This window comes from Anomaloglossus baeobatrachus, chromosome 1, assembly GCF_048569485.1.
Source record: "Anomaloglossus baeobatrachus isolate aAnoBae1 chromosome 1, aAnoBae1.hap1, whole genome shotgun sequence".
NCBI classification, from domain to species: Eukaryota; Metazoa; Chordata; class Amphibia; order Anura; family Aromobatidae; genus Anomaloglossus; species Anomaloglossus baeobatrachus.
Window position 1 is genome coordinate 867431140 of NC_134353.1, and position 25586 is coordinate 867456725.

The 25586-nt window shown below is 47.8% G+C and overlaps 1 protein-coding gene across 2 annotated transcripts in view; it reads left to right on the forward strand.

Moving 5' to 3' along the window:
* SGTB (small glutamine rich tetratricopeptide repeat co-chaperone beta) overlaps positions 1 to 25586 on the forward strand; it is an 85328-nt gene that overhangs the window by 39535 nt on the left and 20207 nt on the right. For both annotated transcript variants that reach the window (XM_075326072.1, XM_075326081.1), the window contains exons 3-6: positions 282 to 385; positions 13007 to 13085; positions 14200 to 14299; positions 23180 to 23284. In XM_075326072.1, the coding sequence (XP_075182187.1) occupies positions 282 to 385; positions 13007 to 13085; positions 14200 to 14299; positions 23180 to 23284 (388 nt within the window). The remainder of the gene's footprint in view (positions 1 to 281; positions 386 to 13006; positions 13086 to 14199; positions 14300 to 23179; positions 23285 to 25586) is intronic.

Sequence of the window (25586 nt, forward strand, 5' to 3'; positions counted from 1 at the left end):
TTTGGATGAAATAAAGAAGGTTTTTTTTATAAAGGGTGAGTGCTACCTGTTTTCTTTTCTTCCTTACTGGATATGGATTTGTGGGCTCACTGTTAGGTTAAGCACCACCCGATTCTGATGTTGATACATAATGGACTTAACTTTTTAAATGGAGCTAGGTATGTGCTTGGTCTCTGGTGCCAGACAGCTTCTTGCTTTGTGGATTTTAAACTATGAAAACTTTGAGTTATTAAGTATTGAAGAAAGTACATCTGTTCTTACTTTTTATTTCTCTTGTTCAGTGGCAATACAATGTTTGGAGACCGTCTTCAAAATCAGTTCTGAAGATGTTCAGCTTGCGGCACCTGTTACCTTGGAAGAAGCATTCTCACAAGCACACTTGCAGGTAGAACATTAGACCCCGATCATTTAGGGGTGGGCAACTATTTAATTTAGAGGCGGTGTGCTGCTCCTGCAACGGTCGAACCGCTCGAATCCGGGGGTGTCGCGGCTGTGGCTCGAGGGTCTCCGGACCCGGGGGCTCGCGGCCACTCTCAAATGAAAAGGGGGCTATTTCCAGGGAAGAGAGTTCGTGATGCCACCTGTGGTTCGCGGTAAAAGGGGAATACCGCCGCTGCCCTTGGGAGAACCCGGGGAAGATGGAGTGGGGGCAGCCAGATGACGTTTCCCTCCATGGATAGGGTAGGCCCCGGGTCTCTAGATGCTGGGACGCTGATGCAGGGGAGCGCAGGAGTAGAGGAAAGCAGGGGAGGACCAGGTACTCACTCAGGTGGCATCGGTGATGAAAAGCAGATGCTGACAACAAGGTAAACCAAGTCTTTGGGTGCCGCTGCCCTCTTGGGGGAGCCCGTCCGAGTATCCGTCCCCTATAGTACTGCCGGGTGGTCCGGAGCCTGCCTTCGGGCACAAATTAGAAGTCTTCTGGTGGCCCATTGGCGGAAAGCTGTCTGGGCCCCGCTCCCTACTGTTGGTAGTGGAGCTGTGCTCTCAAGGGCTCACGCGTGGGTTGGAAAGCCCTATTCCCCTTGTTGCGCTAGTGACCCTGATCTCTGAGCTTCATGGGGAAAGTCCATTAAGTCACATATCCTCCGCAGGTTAATTGCCGGGTTGCCTGAAGCTACTCCCCGACCTAGGGTCCAGTACCCCGCCGTGCTTTCGGAGACCCGGACCGGTGATTAGACTCAGCTGCTGACCGTCCTCTAAGACCAGGTCTAGGCACCCAGCCTCAATCCCCTGCGACCGGGTCTGCGACTCCTCCGGGCCCAGGCCACACGCTCCACTAGCTCCTCACTCCTCGAGAGCTACCACTGTTCTTTTCTTACTTCCCTCCCACCAATCTGTCTGACCCCTAGGTGGGCGGCCCTTTCCCAGCTCAGCAGCCCACTGGTGTGTCTGCCAGGGGGTAGTGTGAGATGTGGTTGGGATTTGGATGCGGATGAAAGCAGTACTATAGGTTAGGAACCCAGAACCATGGGGGGTTGAGTCATGCACTAAGAGGTTAAGAGCATGCAGTACCCTCTGACGCCCTGACTAGTCCAGGGACGTCACAGCAGGAACCTCTTTAATTTAAAGGCAGGCACCTCTGTAATTTAGAGTTTGGCACCTCTTTAATTTAGAGGCGGGATCCTCTTTAATGTAGAGGTGGAAACATCATTAATTTAGAGGCTGGCACTTCTTTAATTTAATTTAATTTCATGAGGCGTTCTACTGCATTACATTATACACTACTTCATTTAAATCTGATGTGAATTGAATTTACCAAGAAATTTTCTCAGTCTCAAATGTCAATTAAAAAAAAATTAAAAAATTTTCTTGAACCAACGAGGTAGGGAAGATTGGTTTACCTTGAAGAGAAGCTGAGTATGGAGTTCTACAGGCGATGCTCCGTAGGAGAAAAGTGAAGTTAACTCTGCAACACAAAATAAACTATCTCCTCTACAGACAGATTGTTTCAGGATTTTTGCCCCTCATCAATATTTAACAGAGTCTGACTGGCTGAGTATTATGCTCTTAAGGCAATGTACAGAAGTATTAGTTCTCGGTAAAAAAACAAACAAACAGCTGTATGGCAGAGAAGTATGCAAATGAGCTCTCTCCTAAGTGATACGGTAGGTCTAAGATAGTTAATTTGCATACTTTCTCCCCTGGAGCCTTGCCTGTAAATACCATACTACATGCTCAGCCTGGCTTGAGATTTATCCCTGGTCGTGTTGAGGTGAGGGGCTCGTTAAGGGTCAGAAGCTGACCTACAGGGCAGCCAAATGTCATGATGTGACTGCAGGTATCACACCAGGTACAAGAGGAGTGCTAGCGAGCGGCATAACACAGAGAGAGAGTGGAGCGGGGTTACCTCATAACACTCACCTGAGGCTGATCCCTGCACTCCCAAACATGCATAGGAGGGTCCTTCCCCTGTGTGCCGTCACGTGCTTAGGTCCTCCCTAGTGTGATGCCCTGACAAAATCAGGGTGTCACAGAAGACTTCACCCCTCTTCTAGGTGCAGGATTCTTTCCTCTTTGGTCCTCCATCACAATCCCCATACTGGTACACACCATCAGCCATCAAAACCCTAGTCACCCCCCCATGACAATAGGAACACACCAGTGGGTGGGGCCAAGTGGATGGCGATGCCCACCTAGGGGTACTGAGGTGTTATGGGAAGAAAAAGTGACGGTTGAGAGGGAAGTTGAGGAAGACGGTTGAGTGTGGAGTTGAGAAAGACGGTTCAGAAGAGGGGAGAGTGAGAGACGGTGAACAGAGTAGTCAGGAGTTGGAGCTCCTGGGCTACCGGACGACTTGACAACGGACTAGGTGGCAGTCGGTAGACAGGGCCACGGGCGACGGAGATCCGGTCGCAAGAAACCTTAAGTGGACCTGGGCAGGGTCGTAGCCCGCCGGTACCGACAGCAGGAATACGGTCCGGAGCTGTAAACAGACAGGGTCCTTGGATCCTAGGGCTAGGAGCAGTTTTAAGCCCCTTACCAATTGACCAGCCGAGGACAAGATTTCAGGTCTCGTCCCACAGGAGGCCCAGATAGAGCGAGACGGAAGCCCAACGAGGGAGGGGGCTAGGGCTCCACAATTGCCTGCTAAGATCCCACGGGTCAGTTCTCGCAGGCCACAGCTCCCAAAAGACAGTAACACCGGGAGCAGACTTCCCCGTTTCACACGGAGTAGTTACTACAAAGGACTCAAACATAAAATGCAGGTGGAAGGGCCCCTGTTCTACTGTAACGGGGTGCGGGATCCGAACACACCTCCGGAGGCTACTGGCTACTGGTAATTTGGTTTATCATCTGGACTCTGTGTCAAGTTATTTCAGAACTGTGAGTATGTTCCGCCCCCATGCCAGCAGCCGGTGCTGCTCGGGTCCGGATCTACGGTACGGCTCGAGGGGTTCTCCGGACCCGGGGGTCGCGCAGACACTCCGAATAAAAAGGGGACGTATTTATACGGGATTGGTTGTAAAATGTCTGTGACGCCACCCACGGTGTGGTGAGATCTAGCACCATCGCTGCCGTTTCGGGGGCTCACGGGAACGTTGGGCTGGCAGCTTGATGTTAACCCCTCCATGGGTAGGGATGGATGTCCCGGGGCCCAGTGTCTCTATGCTGAGGATGGTGATTGCAGGGGCCGACACACCCGGTCAGGCTGGAGGTGTTACTCACGGTCGAATAAAGCACACAAGTCCTGTGGTAAACCAAGGTGATGGTGGCCGGCTGCCGCAGACGGGTGTATCAGGTCCCACACCCGGGCTAGTAGTCAATGCATTTCTCCTGTGCACTTCGTGTTGCTCAAAGATAGACTTCCCGGTTTGTAACATGGGGAGTCCGCTCCCGGTCCTTCGGTTGGGAGCCGTGCCCATCTGACGCTGACCCTTGGGATCTACGGGCCCTGTTGGTTGCCCTATCTCTCCCTGTGGGTGGTTGTCTACTTTTAGGGACTTAGGTTGGGACAGGACCTAAAATCCTGCCCTCAATTGGTTAATTAGCTAGGCCGTTGGTGCCGCTCCTGGCTTCAGAGTCCAAGTACCACCTCTCTGCACGGTTTCCGGGTCGGTTCTCCGGTGTCAGCACCGGCGGGCTACAACCCTGTCCCGGTCCACCTCGGATCTCCGGCAGCCGTCTTCTCGTCTCCTGCTGGCACTGGCTACTGTCTGCCACCTAGCCAAGATGTCAGGGCTCCGACCCTGGCACCTGTCAGCTTGCAGTTCAGGCCTTGACTGCCTGAGCTCGCCTCCTCCACTCCACTCTGAACTTGACTCTAGTCTTATCTGACTGGGTGTTATGCGGGGGCCTATGTGTACATCTACCTGGTTTTCCAGGGCGCTACAAGTACACCGGCACCATCCGGTTCAACCCTGCAGACTGCACTCCGTCACACCATCTCACCTGTACCGGGGTACCAGGACAACACCTCCTCTACCCATGGAGGAGATAACATCCAGCTGCCCCACTCCATCAGTCCCGGGCACCACTTAAAGCGGCAGCGGCGGTGCTGTGACACCCTGGACCCCAGGGGTCACAGGTTATTACACCAACCACATACACACATACCCCACCCCCTGTGAGGTCACACACATTTCACCTGATTGGGAGACCTGATGCCTCCCCCAGAGTGAGTAGAGCACACCAGGTGGGCGGAGTCAGGTGGAAAGACACGCCCACCAAGGAGACTACTGTCCTGGGGCAGGAAGTTCAAACAGAGAAAGTTTAGAGTTGACAGTGACAGGAGGAGAAAAAGGAGAGAGACTGTCAGGGACCCGGGTAGGAGCCTGGGCCCCTTGGAAAACGTCAGGCAGGCAGGCGGTGGTGGACGTCTGCAGGAGTACCGGTACAGCAACCGGCGGAACCGTACGGACCGGGCTTGGGTTGGATCCCGGTCCCAAACCGGGGAGTCAAACGTGTACCGGAGCACCAAACAGAAGGGTACTCAGACCCCGTCCTAGCTTAGAAGCCACTTAGTATAGGCAAATTGACTGATTGCTGGCCGGACCTCAGGGGTTCATCCACAACCAAAGTCCCGAAAGAAGGCAAAAGCCCACTGAGTCTGGGTGAGCGCCACCGCCAAGGGCCAAGCACCCGACGGGCCAGCGCCTGCGGGCAACCGCAGGGCTCCTCCAGCAGCTCAACGCCGGGGAGCGGGCTACCACTGCTTAGACAGGGGGGCCGAAACACAAACATCCAGAGGTGCACGGGAAAAGGGGCCACCATCAACCCCACAGGGGACATCAGCAGCCTACCCACGGAGGGGCTAACATCTCGGCTGCGGCCGCAACACCGATCCCGGACGAGCCTGCCATTACTTCAGCCGCAGCGGTGGTGCTTCTCCCGTCACCACGACCCGTGGGTGGCGTCACGACCCGTTACACGACCACCATCCTCCCACCGCCTACTCCCCCTTAACAAGAGTGACGGGGCCCCCGGTCCGGAGGCGCTCGTGCCACCGACAACCCAAGCCCGGACCTCAAGCGGCTCGACCCAAGCAGGCGGAGGAAGCCGCCGGGCCCCTCTCAGGGCGGTACAGTGCCACCAAAACTACTGCATTCACACGTGTGGCGTCACTGACAAACCTCCCCTATATATATTATCACCCTTTTTCACTTGCGGGCGACAGATGGGTGCTCAGGCCTGGGTCTGGCTTCCCCTCGAGCCTCCGTAACAATTCCAGATCCGAGTGTCTCGAGCAGCCCCCCTGCCGTGGTCTGTTCCCCTGCCCGCAACACTAGCCCTGAACTCACCCTGAATAGTGAAGGCCAGCAAGACGCTAGTTTCACCACTGCAATAAGACAACACGAGGAAGGAACAAAAACAGGTGATGCAAGACACAACAAATAACACTCCACTAATTCTCCAGCAGGAATTTTTCAGTTGTAACAACAGAAGTGACACCTTAGCTTCTCCAGAGATTGGATCCTCCTTATACTTGGACAGCATAGGTATGAGCTATAGCCAGCATGGGGAGCTGTGAGGAGCGAATGTTTATAGCAGATGTGACTGGCTGCAGCTCAAGTTACAACTACCTGTTACACCTTCATCCTTCAACTTTTCTTAAGTCGGGAACCACACTAACAGGAGCGGACACACACAGAAGAGAACCCCTGCTTAAAAACAATATTTGGGCGCTTTGCAGTCCAATAGCTCATCATAATGCACAATTCCACCTGCTTTGGATATGGTAGTGACCCTCTAACCTCTAGGGCCCCTGTGTTGCTGCACAGGATGAACCAATGGTATGTCCGTCTTTGTTCACTACCTACCTGTCATGCTAGGTACGGGGGAGTACCAAGCGAACAGTGAAAGGGAAGGGAAGGGGAACCCTGCATCTAGTGAAGGGGGAGATGGTGACCCCTGACCAAACCTTCTGCTGGTCTCTGGCGTCCCTCACCACCCTAGATAGTTTCCTCACATATGTGCCAAGCTGGATCTCTGACCCTAGGTATCCCTGGTGTTGAACCCTAAATAGGGAGCGGGTGTGATGAGCTCTACATCAACCCCACTAAACACTAAAGAAGACACAAGGAGGTCACATGGGCAAAAGTGAATGAACTACTTATCCACAGATGACTCAGCAAAGTTTCAGCAACGATACCACAGATTAGTACAAGCCACTTGCTTGCAACCAGAGCTTGAAAGAACTGAATAATATCACCAGCACAAGTCCAGGGAAGATGGGGTAATTTAAGCACAAGGGGAATACTGATAATCAGCAGCTGAATGGAAGGAGAGCTCTGCTGGGTCCTAAAGAGAAAGAGATGAAAACCCAGCAGGAAAGCTACCTAGTACAAAGAACAGTAACAGCAGGAACAATAAAAAGTTACGGAGAATTTTGCGCAGCCAAAAGCTGTGACCTTCTATTGCCAGAAACCACATGAGTGTCTGTCACCCGTGACACTACTAAGGACCACTACATCCTATTTTTATTCATCTCATTTTGTAAAGGAGTGACTCCCAAAAGAGCTACAGCCCCTTACACAATTCTACAATATCTTTGCACCATTTCTTTATATTTTTATTATAAAATGTATAGTAATCCAGAAAAAAACTAATTATCAAGAATAAATGTTTAGAGTTAAAAGTGGATCTGTGGGAATCACATTTTTATTTTTCACTCCTATAATTTTGCTTACAGGTTGGAATAGAAATGTGTTAAAAATAATGTCAGTGACGGCAGATGGTGCAGCGCCATACATTGCACATTGCTTTTTGGATAAGTAATTACTTTTCTGTTCGGTTTGCCTTCAGGCATCACAGGGTAGCAGTTGTTGTTGGCAGATTGAATCTATTGTTGTACATTGATAGATCATATTTATTATGTCAGCTAATATACTGGCAGATGTTATTTATCATATTAAGGGTTTTATTGACAGGATATTTATTTTAGTGCCTGCTGCTCTTTTATCATATAATAATTAAAGTGGCTCCCACCCAACATTAGCGGAAGTACCAGGGCTGGGAACTATGTTCTGCTTTCTGTCACTAATGGCAAGATCTATTAGGACTCATGCTGCAAGCGCAACTGCAGCAATAGGCAAATGCAGAAAACTGCATCCCTGAGGCAGCTTTTGTGCCGCTACTTGTTACCACCATGATGCATCTGATTCTTCCTTGGAAGCAACACTTAAAGAAAAGCTTTTAGTAGGATCAACCATCTTAAGCCATCTATATGGGTATATAGGTCATAAAAAGCTGAATTACTCGAAGCCATGATATCTGTGATCTGGTGTCTTATTCCAAAAGAAACCACATTTTTCTTAATATGTAAATGAGCTGTCGTTGTCACAGTCGTCTCTCTATTTTTGGAGACTAGTGACGGATTCAGGGTTGGGGTCCATCTGGGACTCTACATATAAATAGAAACCAAGGAAAAAATTGTGAAAACATACCCTGCTGTAACTAAATAAAAGCATAGTGCATATAAACATACGGTACTTAGTAAACACTGTTTTTGATCAAAAAAAGCATAAAGCTATCCCACCAAACGTCAAGGTGTACCCAGTTGGGATAGTACCTACACTCTCTAATATTAAAACCTTACCATGGGTCTAAAATAGGCCTCAATGTGGCTAAGGGCTGAGAGCGACCGGGTCCCAACAGGACACACACAGTCAGGGGGATTCACAGAATGAAATGTCCAGCTCGCTGAGAACTGAATACAAAAAAAATACATAAAAACAAAAAAGTAAGCCGGAGTATGAGATGGTATACATGGAGCTTGTGAGACCATGTTCACACTGGCCATGAGACAAAGAGAAACCAAGGAAAAAATTGTGAAAACATACCCTGCTGTAACTAAATAAAAGCATAGTGCATATAAACATAGGGTACTTAGTAAACACTGTTGTTGATCAAAAAAAACTCTATATATAAATGTGGTTTAATTTCTTTCAGTGCATCATGAGTTAATGTAAGTTTTGCTTTTGAGTGTTTCAGTTGCAGCTGCTTTGTAGCCACATCCCTTAAGGTTTAAGTAGAGGTGTTTCCCAGCAAGCATTGCTGAAGATACAAATTCATTGTTCTCTGACCACTTTGGTGGAAGGTCCTGCTGAGGAATAGTCTTGAACTCGGGCTTTATCCTTTTTTCATTGCTGTTTCCCCAGTTTGTCTTTCCTTCCCTTGTTTCATATTAGTTAAATGGTGGGTCTAGTGAAAGTCACCTGCCTCTCACTAGCAAGGGCATCTACAGGGTTTCTCAGTGTCTCAGGTTCCTGCTTGACGACGGTTGTGTAGACTGTATAGGGACTGGCTAGGAGAGTAGGGACAGCTGCAGATGAGGATAGGAGGTGTCCTATCTACTCCTCTCATTAGCTCCAGGGTCCTCTGTTGTTATCGTGTCCTCGATGTCCCCTTTGTTTGTTGTGTTTTTTGTTGTGTATCAGACACCCATAGGTCTGAATGCATGCACATGCCACGCTCGTCACACTTGGCAATCATGACAGTTGTACATAGATCTCCCTGAGAATCTGCCTCCAAAGGTTATTGTAAATGAAAGGATCTCAGATATCAAGGTATCATTTTAGTCAACTTTTGATGATGTACATGTCCATATAGAAGGAATTGGATAACAGGAGGAAGAAAGGGGTTAAACTTCCACTCTGCCATGTAATAATGAAAGTTGCAGGTTAAGCGATCAGTGATTTTGATTTCTAAGCATTTCGAAATCACAGGTCCTTCAGGAAAAAAAATCATAGGTGTGATTGTGAAATTTTTTCCTGAAGAAGGAGCTGTGGCCCTGAAACGCGTAGAAATAAAAATCACTGGTCATTTTAACATCCAGCCTTTATTCTTATACGTCAGTGTGGAAATGGAACATCTTTGTTCCTCCTTTTATCCAATATTTACCTGCGGGGACTGCAGTTACTACCATATAACCTTTTTAGTGGTTGTAACTTATCACAACTACTCCAGGTGAGCATTCCTCATTTGGTTACTTATCCAGTTCCACTTGGATAAACCCTATCTGCAGCATTTTGTCTTTCGAGCAATAACACATACTGTAGAAGGTATCCTTGTGTGCTCGATACTCAATTCGAGTAGGTCGGAGGCTCAAACAGGCTTGATTCGAGAAACGAGTATAATGGAAGTCAACGTGGAACTGGAGCATTTTTCCAGAAGACCCTAACAAGAGGGCTAGGGGGTAACAGGACAATCATTGAAATGGATGGCAACAGCAATGGGACGATGTCTGGATTCCCAGGTTGCTGCTCGGAACTAACTAAATAAATAATCAATTTAAAAAAATTGACATGGTGTCCCCCATTTTATATAAGCAGCCAAGGTAAAGTAGACAGCTGGGGGCTGATATTATCAGGCTAGGAAGGTCCATGGTTATTTAGCGCTTTCCAGGCTAAAAATACCAGCCCACAGCGGCCCTAGAATTGGTGCATCAGATTAGATGCGCCAATTCTGCCTCTTTGCCCAGCTCTTTCCAATTATCCTTATGTGGTGGCAATCGGGGTAATATTTTTGGGGCTGATGTCAGCTGTGTAATGTCAGCTGGATTCAAGCACAGGGGTTAGTAATGGGGACGCATCTATCAGATAATTGTACATCTATGGAAAACATGGGTGGATAGGGTCCACCAAACCAGAAGTTAGTAAACGCACATGGAAGTCTTCACCTCGTAACTGCCTTCACACACATTTCTTCTTTACATTTTTGACATGATTTGAAGCTTCTAATCTTATAGGTTTTTGTCTCGTGCATAATCTGTATGCAATGTATAGTTTACATACTTTGAAAGGTTAACAAGTTTGATTATCAAGTTAGTCTTGGTTAACTGCAGAAAGCCTGAGGTTTTATTCTCATCCTCGAGGGAAACCTTAAGATGTCAAAGTTTGTTTCTGTATTTGAAATGATGAGCATTTGGACTGTTAACCGCTAGAAGCAAAATCTCCACCGAATCAGATATAATCTGTGCTGTCTATATTTGTACATTTTTTTCCTATGTGCTTAGGGCAATATAGACAAAAGGGTCTGGTTTTCTCTCTACGGGTCAGCTACTCTCCTTATCTAACCCACCTACCAAGTTTGCCACCATTTTGAGTCCAGTTCCCCCAATATATAGGACTTATGAATCTTTTAAGTAAATATTTTTGTCTACCCCTTTATTGTATACATAACCTGGACACCTTTTTATGGTATTAATATGCTAGGAGACACCCTTTGTTCACAAATTGATTAAGAGAATAGTCTGCTATGGTGTCATGGGTGTGCCCCACTCTGGGGGATCTCTGGCGAGTCTGGGACCAGAAGGTCACAGCGCCTTATTGTGCGCAGGTATGCATCTTATATTTAAATGTATTTGCTTTCCTTTGGTGCTGTAGGGGTTAAGGACTCTTTCCTAGCTGGCTATCCTTTAGAGCCTTAATTCCAGGTGCAGCTCTTTGTGACTATTCCTCTTTGCTATAAATAATCACGTCTCTCTTAAAATCTGATGTCAGTTATACAGTAGATTCTCATATCTAAGCTGTCTACTTTAGAAGGAGCAGGGCTCTGGAAGAAGCTGAAGTTTCATGATAATTGCAGTTGTGGTGTTAGCTGCCTTGGAGTTGCTTGGAGTATTTTCCTTTTGTGTCTCTTTCCCCCTGTCTCTCTTCCCACCCTTATGTTGTATTATTGCAGTGGTGAGACTAGTGCTCTCAACGGCCTTCTCACTAGCCAGGGTGAGTTCAGGACAAGCAAGGGCACGTGATTGCCGTTAGGGGGAAAGAACCCATATAGGGATGTTAGGTAGTGCAGAGAATAGCCTCAGGTGAGTGCAGAAGAGGACCTCGCTGCCCTCTCCTTAGCGCCAGGGCCCACTGTTGTATTGTGTATCCTGTTTGTTGCAGTGCTCGCTGGGGGTTCCCATATCCCTGGCGGAACCCCAGTAGCCACTGCAGGAAATTTGGGTTGGGTACTTCATTGAGGTTCATATTTGTAATGTGCCATAATAGAAATCAGGAAAGTTTGACATCGCATTTTCTCATGGGTCGGTTTTTATATTAGCACACAGGAATGAGTGATATGATGTGAGAAATATGGTTGGTGGAGGACATAGTGTGGGCAGATATATTAGGACCCCATTTTGATATTTGCTGTAAGGACTTCTTTATGTATACCTATACAATTGTTTAATACTGGTATTATATATAAGGCTGGACTGACATCCCTCACACTTACTTCCTCTACCTTCAAGTTTGAAGCATTTTTGTCTTGGATCCTAACATGAATATCATCTGTAGGGTCATGATTAGTGCATTAAATTACATTGTTTGCAGTTTTTATGTAACACGTTTTCCACAAATTGCCAAATTCTTATTGAAGTCGCTACAAGTATGTGGCTGTTTCTGATCTGGAATCTGCCGAGAACTGTTTTCAGGTAGTTTTCATGCGGTGCAGTGTTTGATAAAGCAGTTTCTGTGATTTGTCTAGATTGGATACAGCATTAAGAGGCAAGTTTAGAAACATTAAAGAGGTGGTTCACTAGTTATTTTTCCAAGTCACATCATTCCTGAGTGACTGGGCTGTGGGCGGAGTTTCACCGCTCATCACAGCCCAGCATCGCTCCTGCTTCCGGAGCTCTACAGTGAGCGAGAGATGCTGGGCTGTGATGAGCGGTGAAATTCCACCCACAGCTCAGTCACTCAGGAAGACTAGGGCCGGCCACGGTGATGTCAGGTCAATTGGAAGTTGATGTGACATCACCGGACATCAGAGGTCACGGAGCCCGGGGATCAGGAGAAGGGGATGAGTGGACCGCGATAGCGCCGCTCACAGGCACTATTGACAACACAAGGTATTTGAGAGAAGCCTTGTTTCTCAACATAATATTGATGTGCCTTAAAAAAGTAACTAGTGAACCACCCCTTTAATTTACGGTGGTGTAAGATAGTAATTAAGGCTAGTTTCACACTTGCGTTGGGCGAAATGCGCTGGGTCCGTTGCTGCGTCGTTTTGACGCATCCGTTATTTTTGTGGTGTCAACGGATGAAACGGATCCGTTATTTCACAGTAATCTGTTAGCTGATTCCTGTGAAATAACAGACCCGTTGCATCCGTTTGGCGTCCGTCTAACGGAATGCGTCGGCTCTGTTTTGTTTTTGTTTTTTTATTTAATTTTTTTCATTCTGGCAAGCAAATAACGTTACATTCAGAGTTGCTTCCGCTCGGCGGAAGCAACAGAGCGTCGGCCAGCGGAAGCAACGCAGGTACTTTTAGCACAATGCGTCATCAATGCAAGTCTATGAGAAACAGCGGAATCCGTTAACGGATTCCGCTGATTCCTGAGACAGCGGATTGTGCAAAAAAAAAAAAAAAACGGAAGTGTGAAAGTACCCTAAGGGACAAAGAAAAAGCTGATAGGTGCATTTAATTGCATAAAAGTGGTAGTAAAGGAGGCAAGACATGTCTATAAATTGCCAATATACTACATTAGGATTTCTTACTGTACAGAATGCTGTTCTCTGTATGTTATATTTACCTAGTCCAGAAATAATATGTATTTCCATATGGTTTCCATCAGAAAGAAGATTGCACACCAGCAGACTCCCCTTTGTCAGCACCACCTGCCATAGAAAAAGCTGAGCAGTTGAAAGATGAAGGTAAGTATTTTTCACTGAGCAAGGATGACATGGTAAGGTTTAACAAAGCTGTTCATTCAATGATGTTTTCATGTATGCGCTATATCATACTAGATAGAAGAAAGCGCATTTCATACTGCGTTAGGGACTGTGTGGTATCATACTGTGTATAGGAGAGTAGTAAGATCATGATTAGTGTTGAGCGGATCCGAACTGTAAAAGTCCGGATCCGTGCGGTTTCAGGGTCCGATCCGGCTGCACGATCCGGGTTTGGTTTTTTTTTTATTTTTTATTTTTTTCATTCTCTCTCTCTCTTTCTCTCTTTCTCTCTTTCTCTCTTTTTCTTTTTCTTTCTCTCTTTCTCTCTCCGGACTTCTGGGGCAACCCGCGAAGGATCCGCCGGACCCGGATTCTTAGCAATCCGCTCAACTCTAATCATGATACTGTGTGGGGAGTTGTGGTAACCTCATACTATGTAGAAAACTGCAGGGGGCCATCTTACTGTGTGGGGGATTGTGGGGTTGTCAAACTGTGTGTGTGTTGGGGGGGTGGGAGAATCATATTGTGTGCAGCGACATCATATCGTGTGGAGGACTATGGGCACATCATACAATGTGGTGGGAGCTGTTGATTAAGTCGCAAGGGCTGAATAACAGGAGCAGTATGATTTATAGAGTTTATAAAAATAAGTAAATAATATGGTTTTAATTGCCTGCTACAGGTAATACACATTACAATAAACCCTATGTATTAACAGCAGCAACTGCAAAGTATAAAAAAAAATCACCTGATTTTCATCCAGAAAAAAACATTTTTTTTCACCCATTTGGTCATCTATATGAAAATCGTTTTTATACATCAGCAGTTATTTCACTCCACACGATGCTGCTTTTGAGTTGCACAGATAGGCTTGGGTGTCGAGCAGCTGTGCTCTTGTTAGTAATCAGGCTTGAAGGAGTTAATGTCTGCTAGCCTGTGGATTACTGCTTGAATCACATGTTGCAGGGGACCTATCACAGCCGCCCCCCGGCCATTTTTAAGAGAGTGGAGCCTACTTTTCCTCCTGGAAAGCTGCAGCAATTCAATAAAAATATATTTTTATCATTTTATTTAAAATATTATTTTTTCATCCCAGGAAATAATTACATGAAGGAACAGAATTATGAGGCTGCATTGGACTGTTACTCACAGGCTATAGAATTAGATCCGAACAATGCTGTGTATTACTGCAACAGGTAGGAATATTTTATATTCTGTCTTTCAATTTATCTACATTATTATAAATATCCAATATGTCAGAACTCTATATATAATCTGTGAACGCAAAGCAGGATCATTTTTTTATAAGGCTGTTTGCAAAGCTGCTTTTTCATTTAAAGATGCATTGGAGCAATACAAGTTGCAAAAGAAGATGTGTAGGACTGATATTAGCACAACATATAACACTGTTTTATGTTCTCTCTTTGCAGTTACTATTATAGAAGTATTTAATGCTGGTGCAACTTAAACACCAATAAGGAGTATTAATTAGCTGCATACTTTTCATATTATTCTAGGTGAGCCAACTAAATGTTTTGCTTAGGGACCGCCATGTTATTTAATGCAGCGGTCCCCAGACTTTCTTACCTTAAGGATACACTCACATGAGCTTATGAATCGGAAAATCTCTCATTGCACTCAGACCAATGTTATTCAATGAGGGAGAGCAGATGGTCAGCTATTTTTCTCATCCAGAATCTGGATGACAGAAAAGTCACAGCATGCTGCGTTTGTCAGCGACAGCCGTGTCACTCGCAACCATACAAGTCTATGGGTGCGATTGAAACATCGGAATGCTCTCACATGACATCTGAGTGTAGTGCAATAATCACATCAGCTGACAATGGAGAAGATGGGGAGATTAATCACTCCCTCTCCTCCGCAGCTGTGATGCGATTGCAGGATCGGATCACAGTTGCATGACATTCGGTTCATGCTAACAGCAGAGCAGGAACCTAGTGTTAGGACCAGGAGGATGGGTAGGCCCAGGAGGTGGATCCACTGGGCTGAACACCTCACCGAGGGCAAGGTGCCCGATAGCCGGAGCACTACGGGTAGCAGGACAGTCCGTACAGAGGAGTGGGTGTAGAAGTCCCTGGGATCACGGAGTCTCTGGAGGTAGTCCGGGTGACGGAGCGCAGGTTCAGAGGCCGAGATGATGTCAGGCAGGGTCCGGAACCAGCGGAACGGGGAGATCGGTCACCACACAGATCCAGGAATCGGAGACGGTAGGGACTGAGAAGATGGCGGACAGTCCGTTCGGGGTTCTGGAACCGTCAGGACCGGTTGGCGGGACAGGAGCGGCTCTGCATCTTCAATATCCTGTTGGAGGACGCTGGCCCTTTAAGAAAAGTTCAATGACCGCGCGCGCGCCCTAATGCGCATGCACGAGGCCCGGGTGCCAGAAGCCAGAGCAGGATGCGGTGTACAGGAGGCAGGAGTGCCGGGCCGGCTCAGGACAGCAGACGGGCGCCGGGACCGGGGACCGGGTTGCCTGGAGGACGCAGGTGAGGGAGCATGGAGGCTGAGGAGCGGGGGACCGGGGAGCGTGGCACGGGAGTGGGGAAGCGAGGTCCGGGAGCGGGGGAGCGTGGCAGGGGAGCCGGGGAGCGTGGCAGGGGAGCCGGGGAGCGTGGCAGGGGAATCGGGGAGCATGGCACGGGCACCGGGGAGCGTGACAGTACCCCCTCCCCCACGCCCCCCTCCCCGCAACCGGGACAGGAAGGCACGTATCAGAGGAGTACCCACATTCTCCTGGGGTTCCCAGGACCTATCCTCAGGACCATACCCAGCCCAGTCCACCAGGAAGAACTGTCAGCCCCGTAAGGTCTTCATGGCCACGATATCCCTTACCGCATAGATGTCATCATCAGCAATAGGAGGAGGAGCAGAGCTGGCAGCAGCGGAGAAGGGACCAAGGACAACCGGCCTGAGCAGGGAGACGTGGAAGGAGTTGGGTATTCTCATCATGGCCGGGAGCTGCAGCTTGTAGGAGACCTCATTTATTTTGCCGATGACTTTAAACGGCCCGATGTAGCGAGGACCCAGCTTGTATGATGGTAGCTTCAATCGGACATATTTGGAAGCAAGCCAGACCAGATCTCCTGGAGAGAAACACGGAGGATCCAGACGCCTCTTGTCTGCGTGTCTTTTCATCCGCAGGGAAGCAGGTCCAAGGGACGTCTTGACAGAGTCCCAAATCGTTGAAAAGTCATGGACTACGGTATCAGCAGCAGGGACATCCGAGGAAGAAGATACAGGTAATGGGACGGAAGGCTGAAGTCCGTAAACGACATGGAAGGGAGAGCTGGAGGAGGACTCACTGACGTGATGGTTATGGGAGAATTCAGCCCAAGGAAGAAGCGTGGACCAGTCGTCGTGATGGGCGTTAACGTAGTGACGTAAGAAGGAGGTCAGGATCTGATTGACTCGTTCCACTTGGCCATTCGACTGAGGATGGTAGGCTGAAGAAAAGTCCAGAGTCACTCCCAGATGTTTGCAGAGAGCCCTCCAGAAGCGGGAGGTAAACTGAGTTCCTCTGTCAGACACAATGTGTGAGGGAAAGCCATGCAACCGGAAGATGTGCTGTATGTAGGCGTCAGCGAGTTCCTGGGCAGAGGGGAGTCCAGCCATAGGGACGAAATGAGCCATTTTGGAGAAACGGTCCACCATGACCCATATGACTGTGTGTCCGGAGGACAAGGGCAAGTCTGTAATAAAGTCCATTGCAATGTGTTGCCACGGAACGGAGGGAATTGGCAGCGGCAGAAGACGACCATATGGCAGGTGTTTGGGCATCTTGTTCCGGGCACAAGAGGAGCAGGCTGAGACAAAGGACGCAACGTCCGTGCGAAGGGATGGCCACCAATAGTGACGTACAATTGTACTCCATGTTCTCTTCTGACCAGCATGGCCGGCTATTATCGAGGCATGGCCCCAGTGCAACACTTTTTGTCTGTCAGTTTCAGAGACATAGATCTTCCCGGGCGGTATCTGGGCCAGAGTAACAGGAGCCACCGGAATGATTTTACTTGGGCAGATGATGGGCTGGGATGTCTCCTCCTCCTGTTCCATGGGCACAAATGACCTGGACAAGGCATCTGCTCGCACATTCTTATCCGCGGGCCGAAAATGGAGCTGAAAATCGAACCTGGCAAAGAACAAGGACCACCTGGCTTGTCATGGGTTCAGTCGCTGAGCAGACCGCAGGTATTCCAGGTTCTTGTGGTCCGTGTAAATGATCACGGGGTACACTGCTCCCTCCAGAAGGTAGCGCCATTCCTCCAGAGCCAGTTTGACTGCTAATAGCTCTCGGTCACCGATGGTATAGTTGCGTTCAGACGCTGAGAAGCTCTTGGAGAAGAAACCGCAAGTGACCATCTTCCCGGTGGAGGACTTCTGCATGAGCACTGCCCCGGCCCCAGAGGAGGAGGCATCCACCTCCAAGGTGAACTGTCGGTTTAACTCAGGATGGTGGAGCACAGGAGAGGAAGCAAATGCCCGCTTCAGGGAGCCAAACGCGGCGTCGGCCGCAGGTGACCAGTCCTTCGGATTAGCCCCCTTCTTGGTCAAGGCAGAGAGAGGCGCAGTCAGGGCAGAGAAGTGAGGAATGAACTGACGGTAATAGTTCGCAAAGCCGAGAAAACGTTGAATAGCCTTCAGTCCGGAAGGAGGGGGCCAGTTGAGAATGGAAGAGACCTTCTCTGGGTCCATCTTTAGGCCGGTATCGGAGATTACGTAACCCAGGAAGGGAAGAGAAGACTGCTCGAAGACACACTTCTCGTACTTGGCGTACAGACGATTCTCTCTCAGTCTTTGTAGTACCAGCTGCACGTTCTCTCTGTGGGTCTGGAGGTCCGGAGAGAAGACCAGGATGTCATCCAGATATACCACCACACAGACGTAGAGAAGGTCCCGGAACACGTCGTTCACTAATTCTTCAAAAGACTGCCGGTGCGTTACACAGGCCGAAGGGCATCACACAATACTCGTAGTGCCCATCGCGAGTGTTAAATGCGGTCTTCCATTCGTCCCCAGAGCAGATGCAGACCAGGTTGTAGGCACTCCGAAGATCCAACTTGGTAAACACACGAGCTCCTCTAAGCCGATCAAACAATTCGGGGATGAGCGGCAGGGGGTATTTATTCTTTACGGTGATTTAGTTCAATCCCCGGTAGTCAATGCATGGGCGCAGGTCGCCCTCTTTCTTCTTAACGAAGAAGAAGCCTGCTCCAGCAGGAGAGGAGGATCTCCGGATGAATCCCCTTGCCAGGTTCTCAGTGATGTAGGCAGACATGGCTCTTGTTTCAGCAGGGGACAAAGGATATATCCGTCCTCGAGGTGGTTTAGTTCCTGGGAGTAGGTCGATGGCACAGTCATAAGGACGATGTGGCGGCAGTACCTCTGACTCCTTTTTATCAAAGACGTCCGCGAAGGACCAATAGGCCGAAGGCAGTCCTGGTAGGGACTCCGGAACCGGAGGTCGTCGGATGGGCTGTATGGACTTCAGGCAGTTCTCGTGGCAAGAGGAGCCCCATCGGGTAATTTCACCAGTACGCCAGCTGACCGACGGTTCATGTATCCGTAACCAGGGGAGTCCCAGCAGGATTTGATGAGACATGTGTGGGAGGACGTAGAGAGTGATGTTCTCGGTGTGCAGGGCACCGATACGTAATTCTACTGGCTTGGTGATCCACGAGATGGTGTCAGAGAGGGGTCTCCCATCTACAGAGGCAATCACGAGGAGTTTGTCGAGTGGAGTAACCGGCACCTGGTACTTGTCCACCGTGGCCTGCTGGATGAAATTGCCTGCTGCCCCGGAATCGAGGTACGCCTCCGCCGTGAACCGCGTCTCTCCCGTTGTCACTTGAACAGTCCACGTAACCGGGTCTGAGAGAGTCCCAGCACCTAGGGTGGCCTCTCCTATCAACCCTAGGCTTTGGAGTTTCCCGGCCTCTCTGGATAGGAACGTAGCAGGTGTGTGCCCTCTCCGCAGTAGAAGCAGAGGCCCTTGGCGAGCCGTTCTGCTCGGTGTTGTTCGGACTGCCGCAAACGATCAATCTGCATGAGTTTGTGGACCGAGACGCCAGACGATGCCGACTGAGGTACGACGGGCTTCTGCGGAGGAGAGGAATGCCGTATCGGACGTCTCTCGCGGGACACCTCTTTGGATCGTTCCTGAAAACGGAGGTCAACGCGGGTGGCTAGTGCAATCAGGGCATCCAGAGTGGAAGGAACATCGCGGCCTGCCAGCTCGTCCTTAATACGACTGGAGAGTCCTTCCCAGAAGGCGGCAGTGAGGGCCTCATTGTTCCACCCCAATTCTGAGGCCAAGGTGCGAAAGCGGATGGCATATTGGCCCACCGTCAAGGTCCCCTGCCGTAGCCTGAGGAGTGATGAGGCGGACGCGGCGGCACGTCCGGGTTCGTCAAAGGTGGTTGTGAACGTCTGCAGGAATTCCTGGATGTTAGTAGTTACAGGGTCCTCCCTCTCCCACAAGGGGTTCATCCAGGCCAGTGCCTCACCTTCTAGATGGGACATCACAAACGCCACCTTGGCTTGGTCGGAGGCAAACAGGTGCGGAAGCAACTTAAAGTGGAGGGAGCACTGATTCAAGAATCCTCTGCAGGTCTTAGGATCTCCGGCATATCGGGGTGGAGAGGCCAAGCAGAGTTTAGAGGCTTCCGAGGAAGCCGCCACTGGAACTGCGGCCGTGGACTGTGCTGTTGAAGCCTGAGATGCCAGGGACGTGGCAGTTGCTTGCAGCGTGTTCAGGCGGGTATCCACCGAGGACATGAAGGCCAGCATGCGGGACTGAGTCTCGCGCTGTCGTCCGAGTTCCTGCTGCAAGTTGCCCAGCTGGGCCGCTAGTGCTTCGGCGGGATCCATGGCCTGTTCTTACTGTTAGGACCAGGAGGACGGGTAGGCCCAGGAGGTGGATCCACTGGGCTGAACACCTCACCGAGGGCAAGGTGCCCGGTAGCCGGAGCACTACAGGTAGCAGGACAGTCCGTACAGAGGAGTGGGTGTAGAAGTCCCTGGGATCACGGAGTCTCTGAAGGTAGTCCGGGTGACGGAGCGCAGGTTCGGAGGCCGAGATGATGTCAGGCAGGGTCCGGAACCAGCGGAACGGGGAGATCGGTCACCACACAGATCCAGGAATCGGAGACGGTAGGGACTGAGAAGATGGCGGACAGTCCGTTCGGGGTTCTGGAACCGTCAAGACCGGTTGGCGGGACAGGAGCGGCTCTGCATCTTCAATATCCTGTTGGAGGACGCTGGCCCTTTAAGAAAAGTTCAATGACCGCGCGTGCACCCTAATGCGCATGCGCGAGGCCCGGGTGCCAGAAGCCAGAGCAGGATGTGGTGTACAGGAGGCAGGAGTGCCGGGCCGGCTCAGGACAGCAGACGGGCGCCGGGACCGGGGACCGGGTTGCCTGGAGGACGCAGGTGAGGGAGCATGGAGGCTGAGGAGCGGGGGACCGGGGAGCGTGGCACGGGAGTGGGGAAGCGAGGTCCGGGAGCGGGGGAGCGTGGCAGGGGAGCCGGGGAGCATGGCAGGGGAACCGGGGAGCGTGGCAGGGAAACCGGGGAGCATGGCACGGGCACCGGGGAGCGTGACACCTAGGGTCATTAGCATATTGCATCTGATGCTCTCGCATCTGATGCAATACAATCATGTGAATCCAGCCTTAGAGCTACATTCAGCTCTAAGATATGGTTTCAAGCCACAATCTATGCATAAAAATCTTAGAATCCCATTTTGTACCCTATTTAAGCTTACAGTATATTTCCATAAGTGCCCCCTTTATAAAGTAATAATGCTTCAATTGCTGCTAAATAAATAATGACGCGAACGGCCCTTAACAATGTAATAATGACCCAAGTCCTCTAAAACAGAGGACTTATGAAGTAATAATTTCCTGATAAAATATTAATGCCCCATTTTAAAGTAATAATGGGCCGAGTGCCCATATTAAATTATAATCGACTCTCTTGTAAAGTTATAATGTCCTGACTGCTGCTTGTAAAGTAAAAATACCACTTCAATGTCCCCTTAAAGAGGACCAACCACCAGGATTTTCATATATAATCTAAAGCCAGTGCTATACTAGCGCTATCATGCTGATTCTATACATACCTGTAGTTGTGAGATCACATGTATAGTTTCTGAAATACAAGCAAGTAAAGTTTGTGAAATACACTGTTATTTGATTGAGAGGTGCTGCAGATTATCTAATTGGTGGGTTGGATTTTGCTAGTTATTACCGCTCCTGTCTGCCTGCCTGTCCTTCCTCCCCCACGTACTTCCTCCCTCCTTCCTCCACCTGTAATAACAGTAACAGAGGGAGGAAGGATAGGCAGACAGGGGCGGGAACAACAAGCAAAACTCGACCCACATATTAGAAATTCCGTTGCACTTATCAATCAAGTAACAGTGCATTTCACAAATTTTACTTGCCTATATTTCAGAAACTATACATCCGATCTCACAACTAAAGGTATGTCTAGAATCTGCATGATAGTGCCAGTATAGCACTGGCTTTAGTTTATATAGGAAAATCCTGGTGGTTGGTCCTCTTTAAAAAGTGATAAGTCCCTGAAGTGCCTCATAAACAAGTTATAATGCCTGGAACACCTCAAGTAATATTGTCTTGCGTGCCCCATTAAAAAAGTAATAATGCCTGTGTGCTCCTATAACAAGTAATAATGCCCCCTGAGGGTGCTCCTCAACGAGTAATGATGCCCTGTATCTACGGCGATACAGTTGAGAATGGCACTCACCTGAGCAGACATAAGACACATATCAGGGGCCTGTGAGCCACTGTTTTGGGACCACTGATTTAGCATGATAGGGGTTAATAGCTCAAAGTATTTTTGTTTTTATACATTTATACATCCTGGCAAAACAGCCGAAGTCTTTTATATATATATATATATATATATATATATATATATATATATATATATATATATTATTATTATTAAATAGACCTATTAACTGTTTATAGTTATTTAATATTTACATTATTTATAGGGTTCTGGGATGCCATTGTTGTGGGTGCTCGGGGTTTTGTGTGTAATATTTAATAAAAGGCTGATGTGGCCATTTTATCCAAATCGCACGTAGTTATGTGGTTATTTTATAGACACCTAGTGGGTATGGAGGTTGATTGAGTATCTAATATATAAAGCTCAGTGTATGTATGTATGTGTGTATGTATGTGTGTATGTCCTTTAAAAGAATTTGCACTGTCGCATTTACAATCACGAAATTTTGCACAGACACTCCATGTGACTCAGGGAATGTCATAGACTATGTTTTGATGGAAAGATTTAACCCCGAGCTTTACAGTTGCTCTCCAAAATCCTGCGGCCATTAAACTGAATGGAGGTGGGAGCTACAGGCTATTAATAGCAACTGTCAGTGGTTGCTATAGGAACAAAATAAACTGTTCGTATAAGAAGCTTATGTGTGAGGTAATATGATGTCGGTGGGGAGACGGATAGAGAGAGACATAAAGAGACAAAGAGACAGCTGGGCAAAGAGACAGGCCTGGAAAGAGACAGGCCTGGAAAGAGACAGGCCTGGAAAGAGACAGGCCTGGAAGGAGACAGGCCTGGAAGGAGACAGGCCTGGAAGGAGACAGCCCTGGAAAGAGACAGCCCTGGAAAGAGACAGATGGGGAAAGAGACAGACAGACACACATATAGAGACAGACACAGAGAGAGAGAGAGACAAACAGACACAGAGATGGAGACAGACTGATACAAATACAGACAGAGAGATAGAAACAGACAGACAGAGACATAGACAGAGACAGACAAAGAAAGAGACAGACAGAGAGACAGACAGCGACACACAGACAGAGACTGGGAGAGAGACAGAGAGACAGTTACTATCCCGGGCAACGCCTGGGTACTACAGCTAGTTAGTAATAAACGACTAAATCCCCTTGTTTAATTGTCATGTTATATCAAAGTCTCCATATACTGTAGCTGAAAGCCTGAGAAGACTTGTCAGCAAAGTTCTAAGGTCACCAATTTGCCACGTAACCCTATTTCTCCATTTTCAGGGCTGCTGCACACAGTCAGTTAGGCCATCACAGCGATGCAATATCGGACTGCGAGAAAGCCATATCCATTGACACTAAATACAGCAAGGCCTATGGGAGAATGGGGTAAGAAGTCACTTATATAAAGCGGTGTGCTTTGATTTTTATCTTTTTCCAAGATTTTTATAACCAGTCTATGCTCTGAATTCATAGGGCAATTCATATCCATTAGAATCGCTAATAGGACGGGGTAAAATAAGAACACAACTAAGAAGGTCCTCCACCCTTGGCCACACACATAGAAACTTTTGACCTTTCTTCCATCTCGTGTAGTACAAATATGGCAGAGGAGACTGATACCAAAACTGATCTCATCATTTACTATATTTCTCTCTGACTACTGACAAAAGAAAGTAGCCAAAATTGCTTAAAGGGTTATTCCCATCTCCAAGATCCTATTATAATATGTAGAAGGCGTAATGATGATAATATTAGCAAAAACTTCCATTTGGAAATGTAGTATAGTTCTCCTGATTCACTATGTCACTTACATCATGTGCAGGAACTTGGGTATCCATGTTATGACGACTAGCAACTAACCGAATATACACTACAGTTGAAAAGTTTGGGGTCACCCAGACAATTTTGTCTTTTCCATGAAAAATCAAACTTTTATTTATCAAATGAGTTGCATAATGAATAGAAAATATCGTCCAGACATTGATGAGGTTAGAAATAATGATTTTTACTTGAAATAATAATTTTCTCCTTCAGACTTTCCTTTTGTCACAGAATGCTCCTTTGCAGCAATCCCAGCTTTGCAGACCTTTGGCATTCTAGCTGTTAATTTGCGGAGGTAATCTGGAGATATTTGACCCCATGCTTCCCCCCTCCCACAAGTTGGATTGGCTTGATGGGCACTTTTTTGCGTACCATACGGTCAAGCTTCTCCAACAACAGCTCAATAGGGTTGAGATCTGGTGACTGGGCTGGCCACTCCATTACAGATAGCATACCAGCTGCCTGCTTCTTCCCTAAATAGTTCATGCATAATTTGGAGGTGTGCTTTGGGTAATTGTCTTGTTGTAGGATGAAATTGGCTCCAATCAAGCTCTGTCCACAGGGTATGGCATGGCTTGCAAAATGGATTGATAGCCTTTCTTATTCAAAATCCCTTTTACCTTGTACAAATCTCCCACTTTACCAGCACCAAAGCAACCCCAGACCATCACGTTATCTCCACCATGCTTGACAGATGGCGTCAGCCACTCTTCTAGCAGCTTTTCAGTAGTTCTGCGTCTTACAAATGTTCTTCTGTGTGATCCAAACATCTCAACTTTGATTCGTCTGTACATAACACTTTGTTTCCAATCTTCCTCTGTCCAATGTCTGTGTTCTTTTGCCCATATTATTTTTTTCCTTTTATTAGCCAGTCTCAGATATGGCTTTTTCTTTGCCACTCTGCCCTGAAGGCCAGCATCCCGGAGTCGCCTCTTCACTGTAGACTTTGACACGGGCATTTTGTGGGTACTATTTAAAGAAGCTGCCAGTTGAGGACCTGTGAGGCATCGATTTCTGAAACTAGAGACTCCAATGTACTTGTCTTGTTGCTCAGTTGTGCAGCGGGGCCTGCCACTTCTCCTTCTACTCTGATTAGAGCCTGTTTGTGCTCTCCTCTGAAGGGAGTAGTACACACCGTTGTATGAAATCTTCAGTTTGTTAGCAATTTCTCTCATGGAATATCCTTAATTTCTAAGAACAAGAATAGCCTGTCGAGTTTCACATGAAAGTTCTCTTTTTCTGGCCATTTTGAGAGTTTAATGGAACCAACAAATGTAATTTTCCAGATTCTTAACTAGCTCAAAGGAAGGTCAATTTTATAGCTTCTCTAATCAGCAAAACTGTTTTCAGCTGTGCTAACATCCTGGTACAAGGGTTTTCAAGAGATTTCTAAACATCCATTAACCTTCTAACACAGTTAGCAAACACAATGTACCATTAGAACACTGGAGTGGTGGTTGTTGAAAATGGGCCTTTATACACGTATCGTAGGTATTGCATTCAAAACCAGACGTTTGTAGCTAGAATAATCATTTACCACATTAATAATGTATATAGTGTATTTCTGTTTAATTTGATGTTAGCTTCATTGAAAAAAATGTGCTTTTCTTTCAAAAATAAGGAAATATCTAAGTGACCCTAAACTTTTGAACTGTAGTGTATGTGTGGTCGTAACCATGGTTACCTAATGCACAGCAATTCCCTGTACATGAGGTATTAGACATGGCTATATCAGGAGAACTATACTACATTTCTAATTGGAGGTATTTGCTAGTAATATTATTATTGCACCTACTACATGTTGGGATAGGATCTTGGAGATGGGAATAAGCCTTTAACCTTTATATCAGTTGTGTGTGGCTCAGGG